Here is a 23,548-nt window from a genome sequence, read left to right on the forward strand (position 1 = left end):
AGGAGGAGATTAAACAAAGCAATTACGGTAAACATGTCGGATTTGTAGATCAAGTACTTTATTTGCATCACCAGAATCCAAAAGTTATCAAAATCTTGAAATCAGATTACTACATTTTGGCAACTGTGCTTGATCCTAGGTTTAAGAGATATGTCTTCTCTTTGTTTCCAACTGCCCCAGATCTGAAGAGATGCAAGGAGCTCCTGGTGAGCAAGATGACTGCTCAAGTGTTACGTGACAGGACAGCGTCTCCTCCTTCAATTTCTTGGTCAGCTGCTGCTAGGAAAAACCTTAGGTTACCCATGAGACCCAGGGATGATGCAGATGACTCGGCACAACATTTTGACATCTGGTCTGGTCTAAAAGAATTGACCAAAAACATGACACCTCTGCGTATCTCCACCTGATCCTGCTATCAACATCCAAAGGATGGTGGACGATTATTTTAAAGACCGCATAGAAATAGACACATCAGACAATCCCTTTTACATACTGGAAGGAAAAAAAGGGAATTTGGAGACCCATGTACCAACTCTCTTTGCACTGCCTAAGCTGCCCACCCTCAAGTATGTACTCGGAAATAATTTTCAGCACTGCCGGGAACCTTGTCAGCGATCGGCGTAGGAGACTGCTTCCCCAAAATGTGGAAAAGATGATGTTCAAAAAAATGAACTACAATTTCCACAAAGAAGGCCTTTCCCGCCAATTACATCAAAATACTGAGACTTCTGTAATGGTGGATTCCAGCAGTGATGAATTAATAATGTGTGAGGATGAGGATGATGACAACAACATCTTGCCACAGTAGAGTTCATTAACACCACCGTTACCTTTAGTGTGCCTTAAGCCCATTGTTAGCTTGTTTTGTGGGGGCACAAACAAACCAAGCACATCAGCCACAAAAGTGGTACTCCTTGTCGCTGAAGTGCTTGGTTTGTTAAAGTGTGCATGTCCTTTATAAGATCCAACATAAGGGTGGCTGGGAGGACCCAAGGACAATTCCATCTTGCACCACTTTTCCTTTCAGCTGCCGCTGTGTGCTATATACTGTTGTGTGCTTTGCAAAAATCAAAGACACCCATTGATGATGCAGATGACTCGGCACAACATTTTGACATCTGGTCTTGTCTACTATAAAAAAGTGACTAAAATTAGTGACACCTCTGCTGTAACTGCACCGGATCCTACTAGCAACTATCAACATCCAAAAAATGGTGGAGGATTATTATTATTTTTTTTTTGAACGGTATAAAGACAACAGTTTTTTTATTAATATGCGGATTTCCCCTTTTGAAGTTTGCTTTCAATCATCCTTTCAATTGCTTCTCTTTCGTACTGTGAACACATACTTTGTTTTTCACTGGGTTCATCATCTCCAACCTGCCGGGGCACCCTTGATTGGTCTTGTTCTGATAAATGCACACATCACAGGGGGGGGTCAGCGCTCATCGCCATGTATTAGCTGTCGAATTACCACAGTTATCCAAGGAATGGGTGGAGCGATCAAATGAACAATAACTGATTTCATGAGCCATTCTCAGTTTCACTGTACCGGCCGTGTACTCGGTGTGGCAGCGATCTCCTCGTCTTCATCTTCCAAAGCTTAGCCTGCAGGGGCCAGTGACACACCCATTTGTTTTCTCAGGTCTCTTAGCTGTTCTTTAAACTGGACATATTTATCTTCCTGCCTCAGGACCTCCTCTGTATTATTCTTCTGAAGCGCAGTGTATCTCTCATGTACAAGCTCTCTTAAATCCGGGATCTCATCCGGTAGGTCACGTTTTAACTCAACTACGGTCTCCTCAACTGATTATATACATTGGTTTAAATCTCTGTTCAATGCAGCGTATTCCAACATGACAGATTCCATGTTGCCCACATGTTCTGTGAAACAGTATGTCTGAAGCAGATCTAATGCCACTCCAGTTGTAATATCTATTCCTGTATCTACATAAGTTTGGCAGTTGTTCAGGGATGAGAGGGAGATATCCACAGAGCAGAAGGAGATTAAAGGTGCAGCACGAGCAGACATGGTTTAATAATGTAGAGTTCATTGACAGCACTGTTGGGCTTAAGGCAGCTAATCTATTGGTAGCTTGTTTTGTGGGGGCCCAAACAAACCAAGCACTTCAGCCACAAAAGTGGCACTGTTTGTTGCTGGAGTGCTTGCTTTGTTAAACTGTACATGTCCTTTTCAATATTTTACATAAGGGTGGGTGGGAGGGCCCAAGGACCATTCCATCTTGTACCACTTTTCTTTCTGCCATTGCTGTGTGGCAATGTTTCCTAGATGTGCTATGAACTGCCTTGTGTTTGTGTCGTTGCTCTGTCGCTTAGCATCCAGCCAGCTCGCTGCAGTCTTTGTCCGAGAGTGGATGAAAATAATATTGTGACCTGTGATGTGGTCAAAATTGACTGGAAATTAGTGTTATTGAGCTTAATAATAATAATGTAAGAACAAAAAAAGAGCAAAATTATGTGATTTAAGCATATTTTAGCTATTTTTTCTAACAAATACAGATCAAAAACAAAACATGCAAGGGCGGTTTTGCCAAAACCACAACAAAACACAAAGTTAATCCAGATCCAAAACCAAAACACAGGTTGTCAGTGAACATCTCTACTGAAAGCATGTTCGTATCCTCATAGTAGAAAACTGCACGGATAAGCCTGCAATACATCTGCTAGTTAGGAGAGACAATCTTTAATTAGAAACTCATTTATAGTGTAGTCCTTCTTTAAAACTATTTTTAGATGATGTACCATTGTGGTATAAAGCCACCAAGTAATTTCCTCTCAGAAAACTGAAAACCATTACTCAAACAGTATGCTTAATCCAAGTCACTTGATGGTCTTTACTTGGTACAACAAATATAGATGTCTAATTGTTTGTGTCTAACAAACTATACATAGCATAAAGAATTGTAGTAGGACCTACAGAGACGTCTTTGCTGGTGGTCTAGACTGCAATATGTCCGTGAGATGTACACCTGTTCACAATTACAGCGTTGTCCCTGAACTTTATAAAGCTACTTATATAATTCAATGTACTTGTAAGAATTTGGTGCTTTAATGCACTTTTATCAGGCTGGTTTAATCTCCACCAATACAAGTTATACTTGCTAACATTTCAAAGCCATTTCCAGTGACACTTTACAGTTGAGCTGGTGAGCCTGTTCTGATTTGTATGCCAAACGCTCAGGCTTATAACATTATACCTACTCAATATATTACCACCGGGCAATCATACCCATACTTACCAACTTTACGATCTTCAATTCCGGGACCCTGCGGAGGAGGTGGGCGTAATGGGGGGCGGGGCTCCCGAATGAGCCTCATTTTGGACCCGCCCCCATGACGTAATGACGCGTCATTTGTCAGCGGGGGCGGGGCCAAATGCTGCGATTCACCGGGAATTGCTGCGTTTGGAACCTAATTCTGCACCACTTCACTAGGAAGTGGTCAGAATTATCCAGGTGCGGGAGATTGCCATACTCTCCCGGGAGTCCGTGAGACACTCGCAAAATGCGGGAGTCTCCCGGACATTCCGGGAGAGTTGGCAAGTATGATCATACCATTCTACTGTGCTCTATATTTACATAGTACACTACACCTACCGAACCTGGCATGACCACTAGACATGATCATAATATAATTCTATTAAATTACATGGAACACTACACCTGTCTAATAGACCTATACATAATACGATTCTTTTACAATCTCTACAGGCATAGGACACTATATTTACACAATATGACCAGTCTACTGGACATGGCCCTAATACAATTCTGTTAAACTCTACATAGTTGTAGAACCCCATAACTACATATCAGGAAAAAGTTATACTAAAAATGTTTGTATTTTAATTAGCCATTGTTAATTCATTTGCAGTTATACAGGATAGACATAATTACAGATAGCTGCCAAAAGCAAATAAAAAAGTGAAGTAGTCCTGGGGAATATTAAAAATATAATTTCCAAGGACAGTTGGCATATATATGTCTTGGGTAAGTATTACTATACTTTCACAATATATGTGACCGAAGCCTTGTAGGTTACTTTGACTTTGCAAAAAGACCACATTTTCACCTTAACCTTTTGGCTAACCTTCATGTATTGTTGGAGATTTAAAACAGTCATGAGGAACGCACTTTGTAATGCAGTAACTACAAGTGCTCATGATGTGAGGGATGATCTCTGATCTGTGCGCTGTCTGTTCCGCAGGGAAGAAGATGAGTATTCAGAGCTACGATCAGAACACAGTCACAGCCAGCTTGAAGCCAATGAAGATTCTCGCAGCATGGACCAGGACCAGACCTCAGTCTCTGTACAAGAGAATCAGTCGACAATGGTTACTGTCGATATGGGTGAGTTTCAAGGCCATAACAAAAATTCCTGCAGTTATGTTACAAACAATGTGGATGCAACATGTATTGTGCAATATAGACCGTTTGAAAATTGGTAGAACAAAAGATAGTGAACTCCTAAAACAAAATCCTTTTATTTTTCTCTAAGAAAACAGAAGAGCATGAATATTAGATTTATATCTGTCAGCACTGGAATAAGGAATAAGCACCTGATTAGACTGTGTCTGGCGATCCAATCAGGTGCTACATCAATTTCACACTTCCGTCCTAGCAGGCCAAATCTCTAGGTCAGCTCAAGTCATCCAGTGCTCAAACCTCTGGGCTCTTGCTATCATGCACTGAGTTTCTTATCAGGTAACTTTAAAGAGAGAGGAATAAGCAATGAAAAGGTTCCTCATTGAAAGTTTTGATTCCTGACTGTATCCTTATTTAGTAGTATCAACTAACTATATAGTCTCTATGCAGTATGGTTCCTAAATTGCAATTGAATTCTATCCTATGTCATGACACTTGCCTTGTTCTCTGCCTGGTGCCTGGAGAGTGTTGTGCGTATGTATGTTATAGATGCATCTGCTCAACAATCAAGGTCACCTGGTGATTTTATACAAATGTTAACCACTGTTCATAGTTAAACACTGCATCACCCTAAGAAGGCTTTCATAAACACATCCATGGGGCAAACAATAGCTAATTATCATGCCAAGGGGGTGCAACAGTATGTATTTAACTTAATAAACGTTGATAAACTGTTTTGATTCTCTAGTGATACTGTTCGTGTTGATTGTTAATGCTAAAGCATTTGCCTCAGGCTTCTTTGTATTAATATAGCAACTAAAACCCTGCTCGGCATTAAACTTGGGCTAAATTACTTCGGGTCTTTGCAGCACTGTCTGCCTTCCAATTGCATGACAAAACTCATTTTGGAAATGTGTTCCATAATAGAAGGATCTGTTAGAACTATAAAAATAGTCATTTTATTATTCCCATATGTGTTATGTTTATGAATCCAACTTATAAAAAAAAAACTGACATATTTTTTAAGTTATATTAGTGCTGTCCAAGTTCATAGGCATGGTGAGACAGACTTTTTACCGTTATAAGTGAAATTCTAATAAAAAAAAAAGAGTTCTTGTGACAGAAACATCACAAATAAAGAATAATTTTACATTCAGGACTAAACAAATACACAGAGCAAATCACAATATTGGCACAATTACAATTTTACTCAAGTAACACAGCAGATTCTCTGTACACACTTATACAAAGAGTACCAGAGCCACCTTGGACGCAGCACAGTTGTTAGCATTGCTGTCTCACAACTTTGGGGCATATTTATGTGGACTTTGTATGCTCTTCCCATGTATATGTGGGTTTTCTCCTGGTGCTCCGGTGTCCTCCCACAGTCCAAAAACATAAACCAATAGGTTAATTAGCTACTGACAGAATGGACCATGTATAAGTGTGTAGTAGGGAATTTAGATTGTGAACGGGACCGAGACAGATGTGAAATACATATGTTCTGTACAGTGCTGCATAATATAATTGGCGCTAAATAAATACACACAAAAATTACCACAGTCACCCTTTGTGTACATAGTTATACGGCTGAGGGCTCAGGAACCAGGACACATGTTCCTATATCTCATTCACAGACCTTGAATGCTTTCAGTATTGATGTTACTCAACATTTTCCTAATTGCACCTTGGTTAATGACTCTCTGACCACTTATGCTCTTGGCCTTACTAATGCTCACAAATCAGCAGTGATTAGTGATCTCTCAACACTATCAGACCCTGACAATGCCTTAGCGTTAACAATGCTGCCTGTGTCACTGCTAGCAAGGAGAGCCAATCGAGAGGTAGCCTCCATGATTTCATCCAGTCACATTGTGGAAGCATTTGTTCAATGTCACCACAAGCAGCACCGTGCAGCGTCCTGATTGGGCAACACACCAGCAGTTTCAACCAATAAAACCACTTATTGCTGTCTCATGTCGGGTAACCAAACTATTCTGCAAGATAGTTTAATGTCATACTACAGAAAAATAATTACTTTTTTAATTAACATATATTTATTACAAAAGGAGCATACAACATGCTTTGCAAATGTTAAGATCTTCATTAACACTTTGATTATGCACTATTGAAAATAAATTACAATTTCATTAATACAGTTGCAATGGGAGCTTTTAATATTCAGCATAATTACCCAGTGTTAACAAATGAGTGAGCCACTCAAATGAAGCCTTCCGGCCCTCAGTCTTTATCTGTAATGTATGTAATTTCAGAGAGGTTTCAAGCATGTTGCTACATATAGAAACCTTATTGAAATAAATAATGACAAAAGCTCTGTGATTTGTAAACCTTGTTGGCGGTCATCTATTTTTTTTATTTTTATTTTTAATTGCTAAAAATGCTGTTTTGTAGATTAGAGAGCTGGGAGAAAGAAATCACGTCTGTGTTCTTGGCGATTTCTAGCGATTTGTTGATAGTTTTGGAAAAGTTGGAAAATCAACTTTTAGTAGAATCCCCTCACCTCTCCCCCAAATGTAAACAGCTAAAGTCTTCACTGTGTCTTCGAGTAATCTATACATTTTTACACTTCAAAATGTCAATGTAAGGACATTATTAAAATAAGCTGTTCTTTTCCCATGACAATGATGTATGCTTGAGCTAAATATTCCACAGATTAACTTTATTAACTAATATGAATATTATTGCAATTTTTGGCACCAGTTCTTTTCTTTTCTAAACAGATGCCTTAATATTTCCATTGTGGTGAGAATATTTGTGCATTTTGCTTTATATAAAAAAGTACTGAAAGCACATGTGCATGATTTTTATATTACTGTCACATATTGAACTATTTGTCACATTATACTTCTATTATAAGCAGAATTGTGTAAGTGCTAAACTCACGCAAAACAGGACATAAAGCCTTTCTTGGTTCAAATTTCTTTTAAGCTTAATAATTTAATAAAATATGACCGTTCTTGCTTCTCTTTTAATGAGGGGACTTTCAGTTTAAATTATCAGATAATTTAGTGGATGTTTAAACTCCACTTTTTCTCTAATGCCCATTTTCTAACCCTCCCCTATCTCTCCCCACTGAACTGGTTTGGTTTTTGGACAGTAACCTGAGGTCATACTGAAGAAATGAGAGAGACATTGATAAGACTCTCCATGGGAGCTGCCTTCTAACATTCATGGCACGTCGTGTTTAATATTGCATAGTTATTACACACATCCTCATTGTGTTTAGATTAATGTACAATATAAACATAGCCATGAATGTAACAGTTCTGAACTTTAGAAGTATAACCTCTGCAAAGATCCGTAACAAGATCGGTCAGATCAGTGGTGGAACTATCATTGTTGCGTCCCCGGTGTAGTGGGTCGGGGCCCCAGTTCCCGCCTCTCTGCACCAGGGGCCACAGCTTGCTAGTTCCGCCTCTGGATCAGATCTTGTTGCTAACAAGTGGAATGTAAAAGAACAATGACTTGGACAGATGGGAGCTTTATGTTCTCTTATGGCTGAAGGGCATCAATGTTCGTGGTGACATTGACCATAAAGAAACTGGAATTAGTGCCTCACGTGAATGGCATAGTTATGAAAGTAACATATAATTCAGTATTACATAACAAGCTATGTACTGTGTTACACATTTCTTAGTAGAATGTGGGTTTATTTGCATCAGTGGGATATTTAATGCCAATCATAAACAGTACTGGATTAGTTCCATAGTGTAAAATGTTTCCTTGGTTTTCTGTAATATTCGTGCTTTATTCATCTATTTTTGGTCTAGTTAGATGGTTAATCGTTATTTCCAGTCTATGTATAGTACTGGTAAGCTTCTGGTCCAACCTTTCGGCACCAATGTATAATCACCTGGCACTTACAGGAGACCAGTTTTGTGTCAGCTACTGGTTGATCCTCAAGAAGCTTAAGCTAGCAGAAGCTAAAACAGGCACAGACCACTCCACTAAGGGCAGGACCTGCTAATTTTTACTGACTAAAAGTTCTTACTTCAGAACAGGATACATCCAAAATATACTGAAAGCAAAGACACGACAACCACTATCATCATCATCAACATTTATTTATATAGCGCCAGCAAATTCAATTGGAAACAAACATTAATAAAACAATACTTACAATAAGCTTACTATCTATAGGACAATAAGAGTTTAATACACAAGGGCATGTGCTACATCATATTGCACATTGGTCCAGCTAGAATGCAAAGGTAAAAAGTATATAGTGGGCTCTGTGATCAGTCACACAGCAGTGTTGGTCAGAGGGTTGTTGTCTTGTGTTAGCTGTGTAGAGAGTGGTAATAGGGGAGATTAAGATGGTGGTTGAGGAATATCATAAGCTTGCCTGAAGAGGTGGGTTTTCAGGTTTGAAGACTAAAGCAAAGTCTTATTGTGCGAGGGAGGGAATTCCACAAAGTGGGTGCATCCTGTAAAAAGTCCTGTTACCGGGAATGGGAGGATGTGATGAGAGTGGAAGAGAGACGCAGATCTTGTGCAGAACGGAGGTGTCGAGTTGGGAGATATATTGAGACAAGTGAGGACATGTATGTCTGTGCAATTTTGTTGATGGCCTTGTATGTTAGTAGAAGAATTTTATATTGGATTCGTTGAAATACAGGTAACCAATGTAGAGACTGACAGAGTGGTTTAGCAGAGGAAGAACGGTTTGCAAGGAAAATCAATCTAGCCGCTGCGTGAAAAAAAGATTGTAGGGGTTCAAGTCTGATTTTGGGAAGACCAGTAAGAAGGGAGTTGCAATAGTCTATGCAGGAGATGATGAGTGCATGAATTAATGTTTTTGCGGTGTCTTGTGTGAGATATGTGAGTATTCTGGAAATGTTCTTTAGATGTATGTAACATAATTTTAGATATAGAGTCTATGTGGGGAAAAAATATTAGTTGTGAGTCAAAGATTACACCTAGGAAGCGAACTGGCAGGGTGGGATTTATGATCATGTTATCAACAGAAATAGAAATGTCATGCAGGAAGCTTCTGTTTTTGGGTGGGAATATTATTAATTCAGTTTTTGACAGATTGAGTTTGTCTTTCTGTCATTTAATCTTGGATGTCTTATCGCCAACTCAGTCAGTAACGTGAGACAACACAGATGGTGAAAGATCAGGAGAGGATAGATAGATTTGTGTATCATCCACATAGAGATGATACTGAAATCCAAAAGGAGCGTATTAGTTTTCCAAGAGACGTGATGTAGATAGAGAATAGCAGAGGACCTAGGACTGAGCCTTGTGGTGCTCCAACTGATAAAGGAAGCGGAGCAGAGATGGATCCAGAGAAATTAACACTGAAAGAACGATTAGATAGGTAGGATGAAAACCAGGATAGGACAGTGCCTTCAAGACCTAGGGATTGTAGCGTCTGTATGAGAAGAGAGTATCAACAGTGTCAAATGCAGCAGAGAGATCCAGGAGAATTAGAAGGGAGTAATGGCCTTCAGTTTTTGCTGTGATCAAATCATTCACAACCTTGGTCAGCGAGTATTATAATAATATTATTATTATTATTAAAATTCCACAGCACAGCCATGGGTGGATTTGGAGAGAGCCTTGTGCCCTAGCTACCCGTTGTTGGACCTTCTCTGGACACACAGGCCGGTCCGCCCATCTGTTGTGTATAGGTTACGGTCCATCTCGGATGCCATGCAGGTGTGGGATAGAATCATTGGGCTGCATGCCAACTTTGTACTCCCATCTCGTAATCTCTCTCTCCAGGCAGTGGGTCAACTCATCTCGGATCTAAACCTTGCTGTTTGGAAAGCCAGAGGGATTTCTTCAGTATCAGATTTGTTTGCCCAAGACCTTTTTCTTTCCTTTTCTCAACTCCAAGATCACTTTAGCTTGTCATCCTCAGAAACATATAGATACTTGCAAATCAGACACTGGGTCAGAAATGTCTCTAGGACCCCCTACGCTCTCATTTCGCTTCCATCATCTGTTATAGATAGACTAACGAAGAGTAGTAGTAGTAGTAGTAGAGGTGGAATAACGTTTTGGTATCACTACATGTACTCTCTGATCCCCCCAACTAAAACTCCTGCACAAACCCAGTGGGAAATGGATGTGAATTTAAGGCTCACTGAGCAACAATGGGAAAGAATTTATGTAACTTCCTACCGTATGTCCAAATGCATTAACCATACAGAGATGCAGGTCAAACTTCTCAACCGGCTGTACCTTACCCTGGAGCGGTTACACAGGTTCTTTCCAAGTCAATCAACATTTTGCTGGCGCCAATGTACCCAAATAGCTGATATTTTCCATGTTTTCTGGTCTTGCCCAGTGATTCAGCCGCTGTGGGGCGAGGTATTTGCTTTGATCTCAACTGTCTTAAAGACTCCTGTTGCCCTAGACCCAGCCCTGGCTCTTCTCCATGTCTACCCGACTTCCATTCCAAAGCACGATCGCTACCTCTTGGGCCATATATTGATAGCTGCTAGAGCAGTAGCACAAAACTGGAAGTCTCCGTTTCCCCCCCACCACTACCCGAATCGTCTCTAAGATACAATATAGCTTTGAGATGGAAACAACAGATACGCCCTATTCCTCATCTGCATCAGCTCCCATCATGAGATGGTTTAGGTGACATGAATATATCACAGATGGCCCTGGGGCTCCTCAAGATACTCCTGACTTCCCAGTAGCTCATTCTCCAGCGGCCCTCATAGAATCCCCCCAGCCTATCATTAGCTCCAACCCCCTGATACCCCTTCCATGGTAGAAACCTCTTCGATTGGTCAAAATGAAGGTTGATATATCTTGCTGTATCATTTTTTTCTTTTTCTTTTATCAGTAAATGTTAAATGTACATTGTTTATATAGTGTGCCTTATTTTAATCGAGTGATTCCTTTCCCCCTGCGCGGGGACCCCTATGTGTTTTCCTTTGTTTGTATCTTTATCTTCCCCTCTTTTTTTTTTTTTCTGTACCCCATATATCTTTGAAAATGTTCAATAAAATTATTGATGCAAAAAAAGAAAAAAAATTCCACAGCACCATATAGTGGGTAAATATAGCTCAGTAAAAAGATGTCGAGGACCAGGCAAATACAGTACATTCAAGAGGCATATATGCAAGGATTTAAGCATGATATCGTACATAATAGGCGAGGTAAAATAAGTGCTGTATGGAAAATGCAAAAACCTTGATGAAAAGACATTCACGTGGTCATGAGGGTTGCAGAAAAGAAGACAAGTTTACTCTCTGTATTGCAGGGGATGCTGGGATTCGTAGTTCATCAGCAATTGGGTATGTTGCCAATGCCATGTGTGAATTGAGTTATAGCAGATTACTCTGACATCCCTAGCAGCTCCCAGATATTTTGCAGGGTTTTTTTCATGATGAACTTTCATTGACTTTCATCCATCACTTTCTACTTCTCCCACTAGTGTTCTCATTTAAATCTGCTTGGCACACTGATTTGATTGATTAGAGAAGGACGTGACCAATGTTAATGTCGTATTTTTACTACAGTGTAGAAAGTATGCAGAGAATTACTGGCCCTAAGTGGCAGAAAAATCCTGAAGAAACATAATAGAACAATGGCTGCACTGACTTTTATTAATATATATATATATATTAGTTTTTATTTATTTCATACACACACACACACACACTGTATTTATTTATATAGCGCCACTAATTCCGCAGCGCTGAACAGAGAACTCATTCACATCAGTCCCTGCCCCATTGGAGCTTGCAACAGAGAATTAACCTACCAGTATGTTTTAGGAGTGTGGAAGGAAAACGGAGCACCGGGAGGAAACCCCAAACACAGGGAGAAAATTCAAACTCCTCACAGATAAGGCCACGATCGGGAATTGAACTCATGACACCAGTGCTGTGAGGCAGAAGTGCTAACCACTTAGCCAGCGTGGGTTTCCTCCGAGTGCTCCGGTTTCCTTCCACACTCCAAAAACATACTAGTAGGTTAATTCACTCTCTCTCTTGCTCGCTCTCTCGTATATGTGTGTATATATATATATATGTGTATATATATGTGTGTGTGTGTGTGTGTGTGTGTGTGTGTGTGTATATATACGTGTATATATATATATGTGTGTGTGTGTGTGTGTGTGTGTGTATATATATATATGTATGTGTGTGTATAGACAGGTAGATATTTATAGTTATATATTCGTATGTATGGATTTATTAGTATGTATGGATGTGTGTGTGTGTGTGTGTGTGTATGGAGATATATATATAGTATGTATGGATTTACATACATACATGCACCAAAAGTTAGTCATAAATTAAACTCTGCTTTGACTTCTAAGCTGCCGATTAAGCAAAGCTGCCACTTTCAAATTCTGTTCTATTTATTTACTTAAATCCCCCAAACCAGCGCCCTGGCTTGAACGTCTGTTTTACAGAATAAGCCTGAAACCTCAAGACTATATCAAATAAACGCTGTGTTTTCTGCAGCTTTTCTACATTTTGTAACCAAAACCTGATACATTGCAATTTAGTTAAACCATCATTAAATCATGAAACCTCTCGCATTAAAGCCTCCATCCTTTGGGAAATGATTGGCCGTGTGCTATAAACCTTACCAGCTGGCCTGCCTAACCTTTCATCAAGACATCAGCCAGATGATGACAAAAGTGGTATTCCAATTACTTCTGTTAAATGCTCCCACTGTTAATGCCCAAACCACCCTGACCATGCTCCCAGTTCTCCCTAATACACACTTGTACACTAACTATCATCATCACTTGATGTGCTTCTACTTAGATTTCTCTTCAGCCCAATCTTGGTTTCAGAAAATGTAGTTTTCTTTTACTCTTAGGTTTCGAAAGACATATGAGCAGGGTTTATCATGACAGGGTTATATAAAGGCCTCTGTTAAACCAATGAAAAACACATTACACTTTTTTGTTTTATTGGTTTATAATTTTAAATCATTCTACATACTGAACCTCTGCTGCACTGACACTGTGGGGGAGATTCAGTTCAGCACAATGTGTCTCCGGAACTCCAGAACGGTCTGCAGAGACCTATCGCCTTGACGTGGGCGGTCGGGTGGCTTAGTGGTTAGCACTTCTGCCTCAAAGCACTGGGGTCATGAGTTTGATTCCTGACCATGGCCTTATCTGTGCTGTGTGGAGTTTGTATGTTCTCCCCGTGTTTGCATGAGTTTCCCCTGGGCACTCCGAGTTCCTCCCACAATCCAGAAACATACTAGTAGGTTAATTGGCTGCTATCAAATTGACCCTAGTCTGTGTGTGTGTGTTAGGGAATTTAGACTGTAAGCTCTATTGGGGCAAGGATTGATGTGTATGAGTTACCATAATAGGTGGAAGTATGTGCATGGAGGCGATGTTCACACTGTATTGAATCCCCCCTGTGAGTGGGTTGAAGTAGGAGGTTCTGTGTTCTATCTTACAATAATGTGGCTAAGAATAAACATTGTGCCTAATGAGGAAATGATATGATAACTGAGTTAAAACATGCTTGGTGTATGTATGTTTTCTTAACTAACTTACTCAAGATAAGCATTTAAGCCATGCACACATGGCATGAATAACTATCAAAGCCATTCTTTTGAGTTTACAAAAGTTGTGTGAATGGTATAAGGGAAGGTATAATGTGTGTGAAAGTGCAGATTTTCTACTAATGTGTATTGTTATGCACATTACTTATATGAAATAGGGACACAGCTGAAGGGGACATAACTGCTGGGCTCCAACAATCTAGAGGCCCTAGAGCATGGTTGTCCAACCCGCTGCCCAGCATGCCTGTAAATGTGGCCCAGCAGGAGTTTTGATTGTGGCAAGGGGGCAGCACTGAAAAAAAAAAAAAAAAGAAAATGCTTACCTTGCGGTCACGTCAGCTGGCGCTCCGGCTCCCTCCCTGGTCTCCTCCTCCGTGTGGCGCTCGCAGTGAATGTCGGGGGTGATGTCATCACACCCAACATCCATTGCGTAGCGCAGCACAGAGGAGTCAACCGTGCGAACTATCAGCAGCAGTGAAAGATTATCCAGTATCTTATTGTTGTTACTCTGAATTTGGACTTTCTGCACCATGCAATTATGAACTAGCTGTGTTCTCTGTATGTATCTAATATAAGTATTAAGAGATAATTGTATTTTTAATATTTTAAACCATTTTAAATGTGCAGTGCTGAGTAGGGTGAAAATATCACCCATTGTTACCCTCATCGGAGGCTGCTCCATGAGCCATTTTTCCCACCACCCTATCTTTAAATCTCTGTAGATTTCTATTAGTCCTCCTGATGCTACCTATATCGGTGACCATTTCAAACTGGTCAATAAAAAAAATGATTCATGGGTGCAGAAAGAGAGGAAAAAAAAGTTTTGGGCATTTAATTCCCCGAACCCCACTAAGGGACAGATGCAGGTAAGTTAAATTGTAGCTGGTAATGGGACTACTGCTTTAATCATGATTCTGCAACAGGTTTCCTAACTCTTACTAACTTCATTTCCAAATAAGTTTAATATGTTAACTATGTTTTCTATGTTTTTTTGGATGATCAGCTATCGTTAGTGTTAGTGTATTTTATGTGCGGCCCAAACCAACTCGTCATCTTCCAATGTGGCCCAGGGAAGCTAAAAGGTTGGACACCCCTGCCCTAGAGTGTGACCTCAGCGCACCTCATACCATTATGTGCTGCTTTATTATGCCACATATGAAGCCAAGTATGTCCTCATATTCTGACTGACCTGCAGTCTACATCACCCTAATTTCTGTGACGTTATCAAGTCAAGGACCAATAAAAGTTGGTGTACAAATGTTCAATGAGGAAAAGCAAAGTAAAATAATAGTGCAAAACAGTTTGTTCCAGCATGTCTACACCTGGTGGGAAAATGCATCTGTACAGCAAAATACAATGATAATTTGTGAAATAATTTAACCTCATTTGTGTAAATATATCCAGTCCATTATATGTTAAGCATTTTGCAACTTTTGTATTAAAATTTTAATTACATTTCTTAGTATGCATTAAAGAAAATTATTGCTTACTGTTAAAAAAAAAAAAAAAAGTCTTGAAAATGTCAGTGCAGTAAATGGACCCATTGAAATGAATCATGATAAAGTAAGTGTAGTGTGTGTAGTGTGTATTTGTGTTCTGTTTATCAGCTGTCATGGTTGCCGGCCAGTGTAATTTGTGTAATCATATCTCTGAGTTTACAATCCAGCACTTCACATAGACTTGATACTTATCATTTATTTACATAGCGCCATCAAATTCTGTAGCGCTTTACATTGTGGGAACAAACGCAGTAATAAGTAATACTGGATAATACAGACGGAGAGGTAAGAAGGCACAGCCTACAAGCTTGCATCTATAGGATTGTTAATGCAACTAAATAACACAAGATTGATAAGAATCAGGGGCCTGATTCATTAAGGATCTTAACTTAAGAAACTTATTTAAGTCTCCTGGACAAAACCATGTTACAATGCAAGGGGTGCAAATTAGTATTCTGTTTTGCACATAAGTTAAATACTGACTGTTTTGTCATGTAGCACACAAATACTTGATAGCTTATTTGTACACTGAAATTTAAAGTTGATATTTGTGTGCTACATGAAAAAACAGTCAGTATTTAACTTATGTGCAAAACAGAAAACTAATTTGCACCCCTTGCATTGTAAATTAAATTAAATTAAGCCCCATCATGCCAAGGTTCCAGTATACTGTTTTGGCAGCGAGGTTGAGGTTATTACTCGTTGTATTGTGTTTGGTGGGCCACCCTGCCTCAGGTTGAGCACAAGCAGCCACAATAAAAGTGTAACAGATGGAAAGGAGTGATGACAGCTAGGCTGATGTTGTGTGCAGATCTTTGCATTATACATGTTGTATGGGGGAGGCGGAATAGAATCTTGCATAGTACAGCAAGAATGTAATGGGCACAAGAGACAGCACAGATGCCTTTTTTGTCATGTTAGTAACTTGAGAAAGGCTGGAGAATACATATAGCCTTCCCCACTTTGTTTTAGCATGCCGTAAAGAGCAATTATTTCAAAGATAAACAGGGCATTAAAATATTAATCAATGTTGATGCTGAGTTTTACTTGGAATATGTATGTTGTACTTCAGCTCAGCTTCAAATGAACACTGCAACACCTTTTTGTATGCACACTTATTTATTAAGCCAGTAGTAAGAGCTTCAAAATATGTTTCCAATTGTAGACCTATTAAAATTAGGTGTGCACAATTTATTTTTGTAATCAAATATGTACATTTCAAAAGCATAAGTTTTAAAAACTGTATTCTCCCACCCACTGTGAACCTGTCTCCCTGAGACGGGCAGGTAGTTGCTGATTTGCTAGAGAAGTATTGAATATAGGGTTCTGATTGGTTACAGTTGCTACTCTGATATCATACCAAGTTTAATTGTAGCACAGCGTTATCTTTGCAAGATAGGACTAGCAAATTTCAAGCTTTGCAGGATTATACATATTTCTTTACATCCCAGGACTTTTTTAATTTAATGTTGCATGTATGGCTATACACTTAGAACAGTTGTACAATTTGAAATCTTCCTGTGAAAGTATAACAAACAATAGTAAATCATCAATCTTGAAGTAATCTATTAATAAAATACAAGTCCATTTATTGATGGCATGATAGTAAAAAGCTGCAGACACAAAATATTGCACATTGGGGATGGAGAGGTAATAGCCTGCAAGTTGACTTGTTTCCACGTTCCCTCTTTTCCTCAGAGGCCTAATTTTGGGGCAGATTGGTGTTGTAGTAAAATGTAATGTTTAGTTGATGTTGTAAGCGACTTTGCACTTCAAGGTCAGAAGAATAATTCTACATGCTCGCATGGGTAGGATATCTGCAGTGGGAACTTTCTTGAAGATCTTTATTGCCTTTTGTTCTTTCCAGCTCATAAAGTATGTGGAGTTTACTTTTATTACTGTGACATCGTACATCGAATGACATTCATTGGCGTGAAAATGATTGAAGCCAATATAAATTTCTTAATTCTGTTCCAAATGATGGTGCAGTTTTTTTAATTAAAATGTCCAGCACAGCGATAAAGATGTGCTTTATTCTCATCAGCAATGCTACATGTTCTGATGATGGGTTTGAGCAGCCTGGCAGTATTTGGCGGCCTTACTTGTGGCCCCTGACTCCTCCAACAGCCAGCACATTCATTTATTTTCTTGCTTTCTTTTTTACATAAAGCTAGCATGAAGAATTTGTTTTATGTGTTTATTATTTCATCTGCATCTGATTGGGGGGCTCCACCGAGGTGAAGTGGAAATCTGTTAATATTATTGTGTGCAAATTCAAAATGGGCAGAATTTAGATTTGGGAGGTTGGCACGTTGCAGTGCAAAATAGAGCTATGCAGTATTTGTGTATTCTATGTCAAAACAGGCAGTATTTCTATTGCATAAAGGAAAAAAAAAAGAATTTTCACTGCTTGTATGGCAACATGGTTTGTCCAGTTGGAAATTTCCTCTTTTAAGCCTGAAAATGGGCCCTAAGTATCTTCTCTTGGTCTGCAGGACATCTCCTTTACAGCCCCCCAAAACCTTTCTGGTTTGGTAGCTAGAGGTGAAGGGGATGTATAAGAGAAATATAAAACAATATTCACCCTTTAGTCCAACCCTGGGCCGCAGAGGGGAGTACCGGAAAGCTTCTAGTTGAGCATCAGTTGTGTCCAGGAGGCAGCAACAAGTATATTTGTGTTAGGAGGCATAGGGAAGCATTGATAAACTGACGGCTATGGTTTGTTTGTGATTTGTTTTAATTTTCGTGTACAGATCAGATGAAGAGTCATAACAATCAACGGCAAAATATAACCATGGATTATGTTCTCTGTTTTTCTATAAATAAAATATACTGGCATAAGTTCATTTGTACTTTGTTTTTCTGCATAGCTATGATTTATATAAGAATGGAAGCTGCCACAATGCCTCTCTGACCTAAGTTACAGCCTATCCATACATTTAGAACTGACTGAGAACACAGATCCTCCTCCTTTTCTCTGATAACTGGTCAAATGAATTAATTGTGCGCTGCACCCATAATCACTCCATTTGCCCTTATTGCTTTACCATTGAAAACCAGTGGAGTTTGACAGAGTAACTCATGGTCAGTTGCTGCTGCTGAACACTCTGTATTCTCAATCAGCCTTTCCAACATGAGTACTCTACCTGTTCTCTGAATGTTGTGTATTGGCAAATTACTTTTTCACGAGCGCACCTCTCTCCCTCGTTTCAGACAGAACTAATAGAGAGAAAAGGGAGGTTGTGAGGCCTGTGGGATAGTGAGCAGTGGGTAGACATCGCTGAACAAAATCATTACATAGACATTTTCATTTGTTAGGCAAGAGGAATGTTAATTCCACTTAGTGTAGATGTGAAATGTGACATCTTAATAAAGTTGCGCAGCTTTGAAGTGTAGTGTCGGTGTGTACAAATCCTTTCCAGATTATATAGCACTTTTACCTATAGTGTCTGGGATATGGTTTTTGTTTTTTAACCTGTGCCTGTTTCATTAGCTCCTCCTGATAAGTGGAAAAGTCTAACAAGTAGTCCACCATTTTCAAGATAATATGGCCCCTGTTGTATTGGTCTTTGCATACATATAATGTTCTCTGGAGAATTATTTTCACATATTCCTGTGTACTAACCATATATCTCACAACACTAGTCAAAGGTACATTTATAGTAGAATATACAAGTGCTACATACATATAAGTGGGAGCTTATAATGAATAAAACCACACGAAGAAGAGTGTCCCCTGAGCATTTACATTCTAATATATTTAAGTTGTATTTGAAGAAAAGCTAAAGATTTATTATTTTTTTATTTTTTTTTTAAGATTTTACGACCAGGTTGTGCTATGTTAAGCAGAAGATCTTTTATAAACGTGTGAGATCATACACTCTCTCTTTGGTGTTATGTCTGTCATATATCTGTATTTTTCAGTTGTTAGTCTCTGAAATCTGCTGAAAACATTACCAAATCTGGTTCCTCCCCAGGAAGCTGAAGGATTGGGGCAGGGGGTATTCTTCATATTTCAGAATTTCAAGTAAAATGTTTCCTGCTCACTTATATGTCTGTATATTAGGAAGGAGGAGGTGTTTTTACAGTGATGTTAGAAATGGGAAATGTGTTAAAATAATATCATGCCTGGAATAAACTTTGTGCTGTCCTGGGGAGTAAACCAGTATTAAATGGATTTGAGTTGATCCAAGTCTTCATCTGCCGTCAGCATGTGTGAATTTGTAACACATTGTGATAGATACAATTCTGTGGCTACGGTGAAGTACATTACAGTTTGGAATTGTGAAATTTTTTCCTTTACACTTAAAGCTGGGTACAAACCTCTGCAATTATCGGGCAGGTCTGAAGGTAAATTGTGTAGGTGTGTACACATGAATTAGCATGATCATCGGGACTTTCAATCGTTGGCCAAATTGTTGCAGAAATTTCATCTGAAGTAAGATTGCATAGGTGTGTACCCAGCTTAAATGTTGCAGTAAAGATGTCACTTTTTTAACGTTTAAGACCATGTCCTTGGTTATTGATCTGTCATTATTATAGTAATTTATATAGACTTGTCCTTTTATGAGCCTGCAGAATGGCTTGTTCTCACATTTACCATAAAAGGTGTGCTGTTTTGTCTGTATAAATTCACTCGTTTAAATGTCAAAGCTTATGTTGCCCAGTCAAACCATTCATATATCAGTGTTATATAACAGCAATTTTTGGTTAAATGTCTCAATTTGAAATAAAGTTTTTTTTATTTGGAATGGTATATTATTCAGTGATGCCTGATTTTTATCTGACTTACCCTTTCCATCCCTGACATTCCATGTGTCAACTTATCAAATGCACTGGGCATGATCCAACCCGCAGCCAATCCGTGCAATAAAATACTCTGTGATAGACCAACCTTAGCCAATGGGAGCATTGGAAAATACATAATAAAAACAAGTAAGCAATGCCTAATGAAAACTGTAGCAAAGTATGTTAAATACTCGTTTGTATATAATAAATTTCATATATCCAACTGGAATGAAACTGTTTACAAAATGGCTTTGTGTCCTTTCAGATTCCCTATATCCTTATTGTCTCTCTTTTTTTCCCATGTCCTATAGACACCTGCAGTGACCTGAACTCGGAGCTGCAGAGGGTACTGACGGGCCTAGAAAATGTGGTGTGCGGGAGGAAAAAGAGCAGCTGCAATTTGTCTGTGGCAGAAGTGGATAGACACATCGAACAGCTAACAACTGCTAGTGAGCACTGTGACCTGGCAATTAAGGTGACCTGCTAAGTATTTTACCACACAGATATTTTCAGCTTCGTGAATGTCTGTCAATTGAGTCTCACAAAACAACCAAATCACATGGTTGCAATTAAGAGAGAGAAAATGAGCTTAAAGGGAGTTTTCACCTAAAACACAAATTTCTATGTACTGTTGGCAGACATTACATAATAAAATAGTAGTATTTGGCCACTCCTGTATCCTGCAATCCTACAAAGGTCTGCGGTTTCATGGCTTTCACATAATGCCGCAGCTATGCAGTCACCAGCTTAAACTTCGATGTTATGATCCACCAGCTTGTACGTGGCTTGAACGGTATTATCCAAGTATATACAGTCGGGCAGGATGTCATATTGTAGTGTAGCTTACAGCTATCCGTGCTGCCTTCCACATAGCAGATGCAGTGTAACAAAACTGTCGAGAGTGCAAAAGACAATGGGGCCAGGAGAGGTCGAGTACTATTCATTATGTACTGTTCAATAGCAGTACAGGGTTATTATTAGTTTATTTTATGTGAAGAACCTCTTTTAAGACACATTTGTATAGGACCATATTAAATGGAGATTAATATTTCACTCACCCTATTTGCATTTATTTTGTACATAACCATAGCTTTATCTTGAGTTCTAACAAGGTCCTCAAACTCTTTCACATTTTGTTGTGAATGTTGCTGGAAACTTTTGCTTTGATATTAAAGTCCTCTGTCTGAGCTTCTTTTTTAATTGACAGACTGTGGAAGAAATAGAGGGGGTGCTGGGCCGTGAATTATATCCTAATCTGGCAGAAGAGAGGTCACGATGGGAGAAGGAGCTGGCTGGACTTCGGGAAGAAAACGAAAGCCTCACCGCCATGCTCTGCAGTAAAGAGGAAGATCTCAATAGGACCAAGTCTACTATGAATGCTATTCGTGAAGAAAGGGATAGACTTCGTCGAAGAGTAAGCCTTACTACTCCTTCCTATAACATGCAGCCTGCTGACAATTTATGTAGTCCATGTTTTACGGTAACAATGAATTTATGTTATAGGCTCTGCATTTTGCATAACCTGTAATTTGAACTTGTAGAATCTATAATATAGGCTCATAGGTAACATGTACATTGAATACATAGGTCATCTGTACCAATGTTCCACATCTCTGGTCCTCAGGGACTGCTAATTGAGCATAACTTGCATGTCCTTGTTTAAAGGCAGGTAGGATAGTGTTTGTCTGTGTGTCTGTGTGTGTATATGTTTGTCATCGGAATTACCATTGCATAAAGTGGTGTACTTTGCCTGGAACAATGTTTAGGTAGGTGGTACTTGTCAAAGTAAAATCCACATGAATGCCAGGACCGAAGGTTTCCCAGTAGAACATTGCTCAAAGCATCACACAGACTCCACTGACGTGTCTTCTTCCCATAGTGCATCCTGGTGCCATCTCTTCACAGGTAAATGATGCACATGCACCCGGCAGTCCACATGATGTTAAAGAAAACTTGATTCATCAGACCAGGCCACCATCTTCCATTGCGCCATGGTCCAGTTCTGGCGCTCGCCTGCCTATTGTAGGAGCATTCTGCGATGGACAGGAGTCAGCATGGGCACTCTGACCAGTCTGCAGCTGCAATGCACTGTGTGGTGTGACACATTTCTATCATAGCCAACATTACCTTTTTCAGCAATTTGTGCTACAGCAACTCTTCTTTGGGATTGGACCAGAGGGGCTAGCCAACGCTCCTCACGTGCATCAAAGAGCCTTAGGGGCACATGAGCCTGTTTCGGGTTCACTGGTTGTCCTTCCTTGGACCACTTTTGGTAGGTACTAACCTTCGGATACCAGGAACACCCCACAAGACCTGGCATTTTGGAGATGCTCTGATCCAATCGTCTGGCCATCTTAATTTGACCCTAGTCAAAGTCGTTCTGATCCTTGTGTGCCCATTTTTCGTGCTTCCAACACTTCAACTTCAAGAACTGACTGTTCACTTGCTGTCTAATATATCTCGCCCCTTGACAGGGGCCATTGTAACAAGATAATCTATGTTGTTCACTTCACTTGTCAGTGGTTTTAATGTAGTGTCAGATCGACATAAGGAGATAGATATATATAGAGATATAGATAGATATATATAGAGATATAGATATAGATATAGATAGATATATATAGAGATAGAGATAGAGATATATATATATATAGATATATATATAGATATATATCTAATTAGTATTAGATAAATCACAGGGAAAGGGCACTCATAGCGTAGTTGGTAATATAGTACCAATCTAATTCCAATGACAAGCAGCATACATTTGAAAAAGAGGATATTGTAGGCGTATCTGTTGGAAACTCATCTCAAGCCAGTCCGCATGGTCGACCTATAGAAATTCACAATAAGTTGCTAACATATTATGCTGCAAACAAGCCGCAGATACAAAAGCCGCCACCAGTGTGAAATCCTTGAAACAATTGTAATCATAAAATGCAGATTAAAAACGCTTACTTTGGGAAATAATGATAAAACATTATCTGGACATTCTGGTGAGGTCGTTACAGCTCCGTTCCCAATTTACAGTCTCTCGTGTCCAGACCAGAGGTGGTGGTAACGATGGGAATCCAATGCTGTTCACATCTCAAACCACAAGTGTTTGTCACCAGAATTCTGTGAGGGCAGCTACCATATGTGTTTCATTATTGGAACTTCGTCAGGACTATGGCTGCCCTCACCACTCATTTGTTTTGTACACTCATGGTTTGGGAAGGGAACAGTTTTGGATTGTTATCGTTACCACCACCTCTGGTCTGGAAACCAAAAATACTCTAAATTGGGAGTGGAGCTGTAACAACCGCACGAGAAAGTCCAGAAAAGCTTTTTACCATTATTATCCTT

At 39.4% G+C, this 23,548-nt stretch overlaps 1 protein-coding gene across 3 annotated transcripts in view; it reads left to right on the top strand.

Annotated features, from left to right (window-relative positions):
• The window catches only part of MCC (MCC regulator of Wnt signaling pathway), a 256,345-nt gene that overhangs the window by 173,580 nt on the left and 59,217 nt on the right, over nt 1–23,548 (top strand). For all 3 annotated transcript variants that reach the window (XM_075179709.1, XM_075179717.1, XM_075179725.1), the window contains 3 exons: nt 4,228–4,370; nt 20,515–20,678; nt 21,411–21,617. In XM_075179709.1, the coding sequence (XP_075035810.1) occupies nt 4,228–4,370; nt 20,515–20,678; nt 21,411–21,617 (514 nt within the window). The remainder of the gene's footprint in view (nt 1–4,227; nt 4,371–20,514; nt 20,679–21,410; nt 21,618–23,548) is intronic.

The sequence above is a fragment of the Mixophyes fleayi genome, chromosome 1, assembly GCF_038048845.1.
Source record: "Mixophyes fleayi isolate aMixFle1 chromosome 1, aMixFle1.hap1, whole genome shotgun sequence".
NCBI lineage: Eukaryota > Metazoa > Chordata > Amphibia > Anura > Limnodynastidae > Mixophyes > Mixophyes fleayi.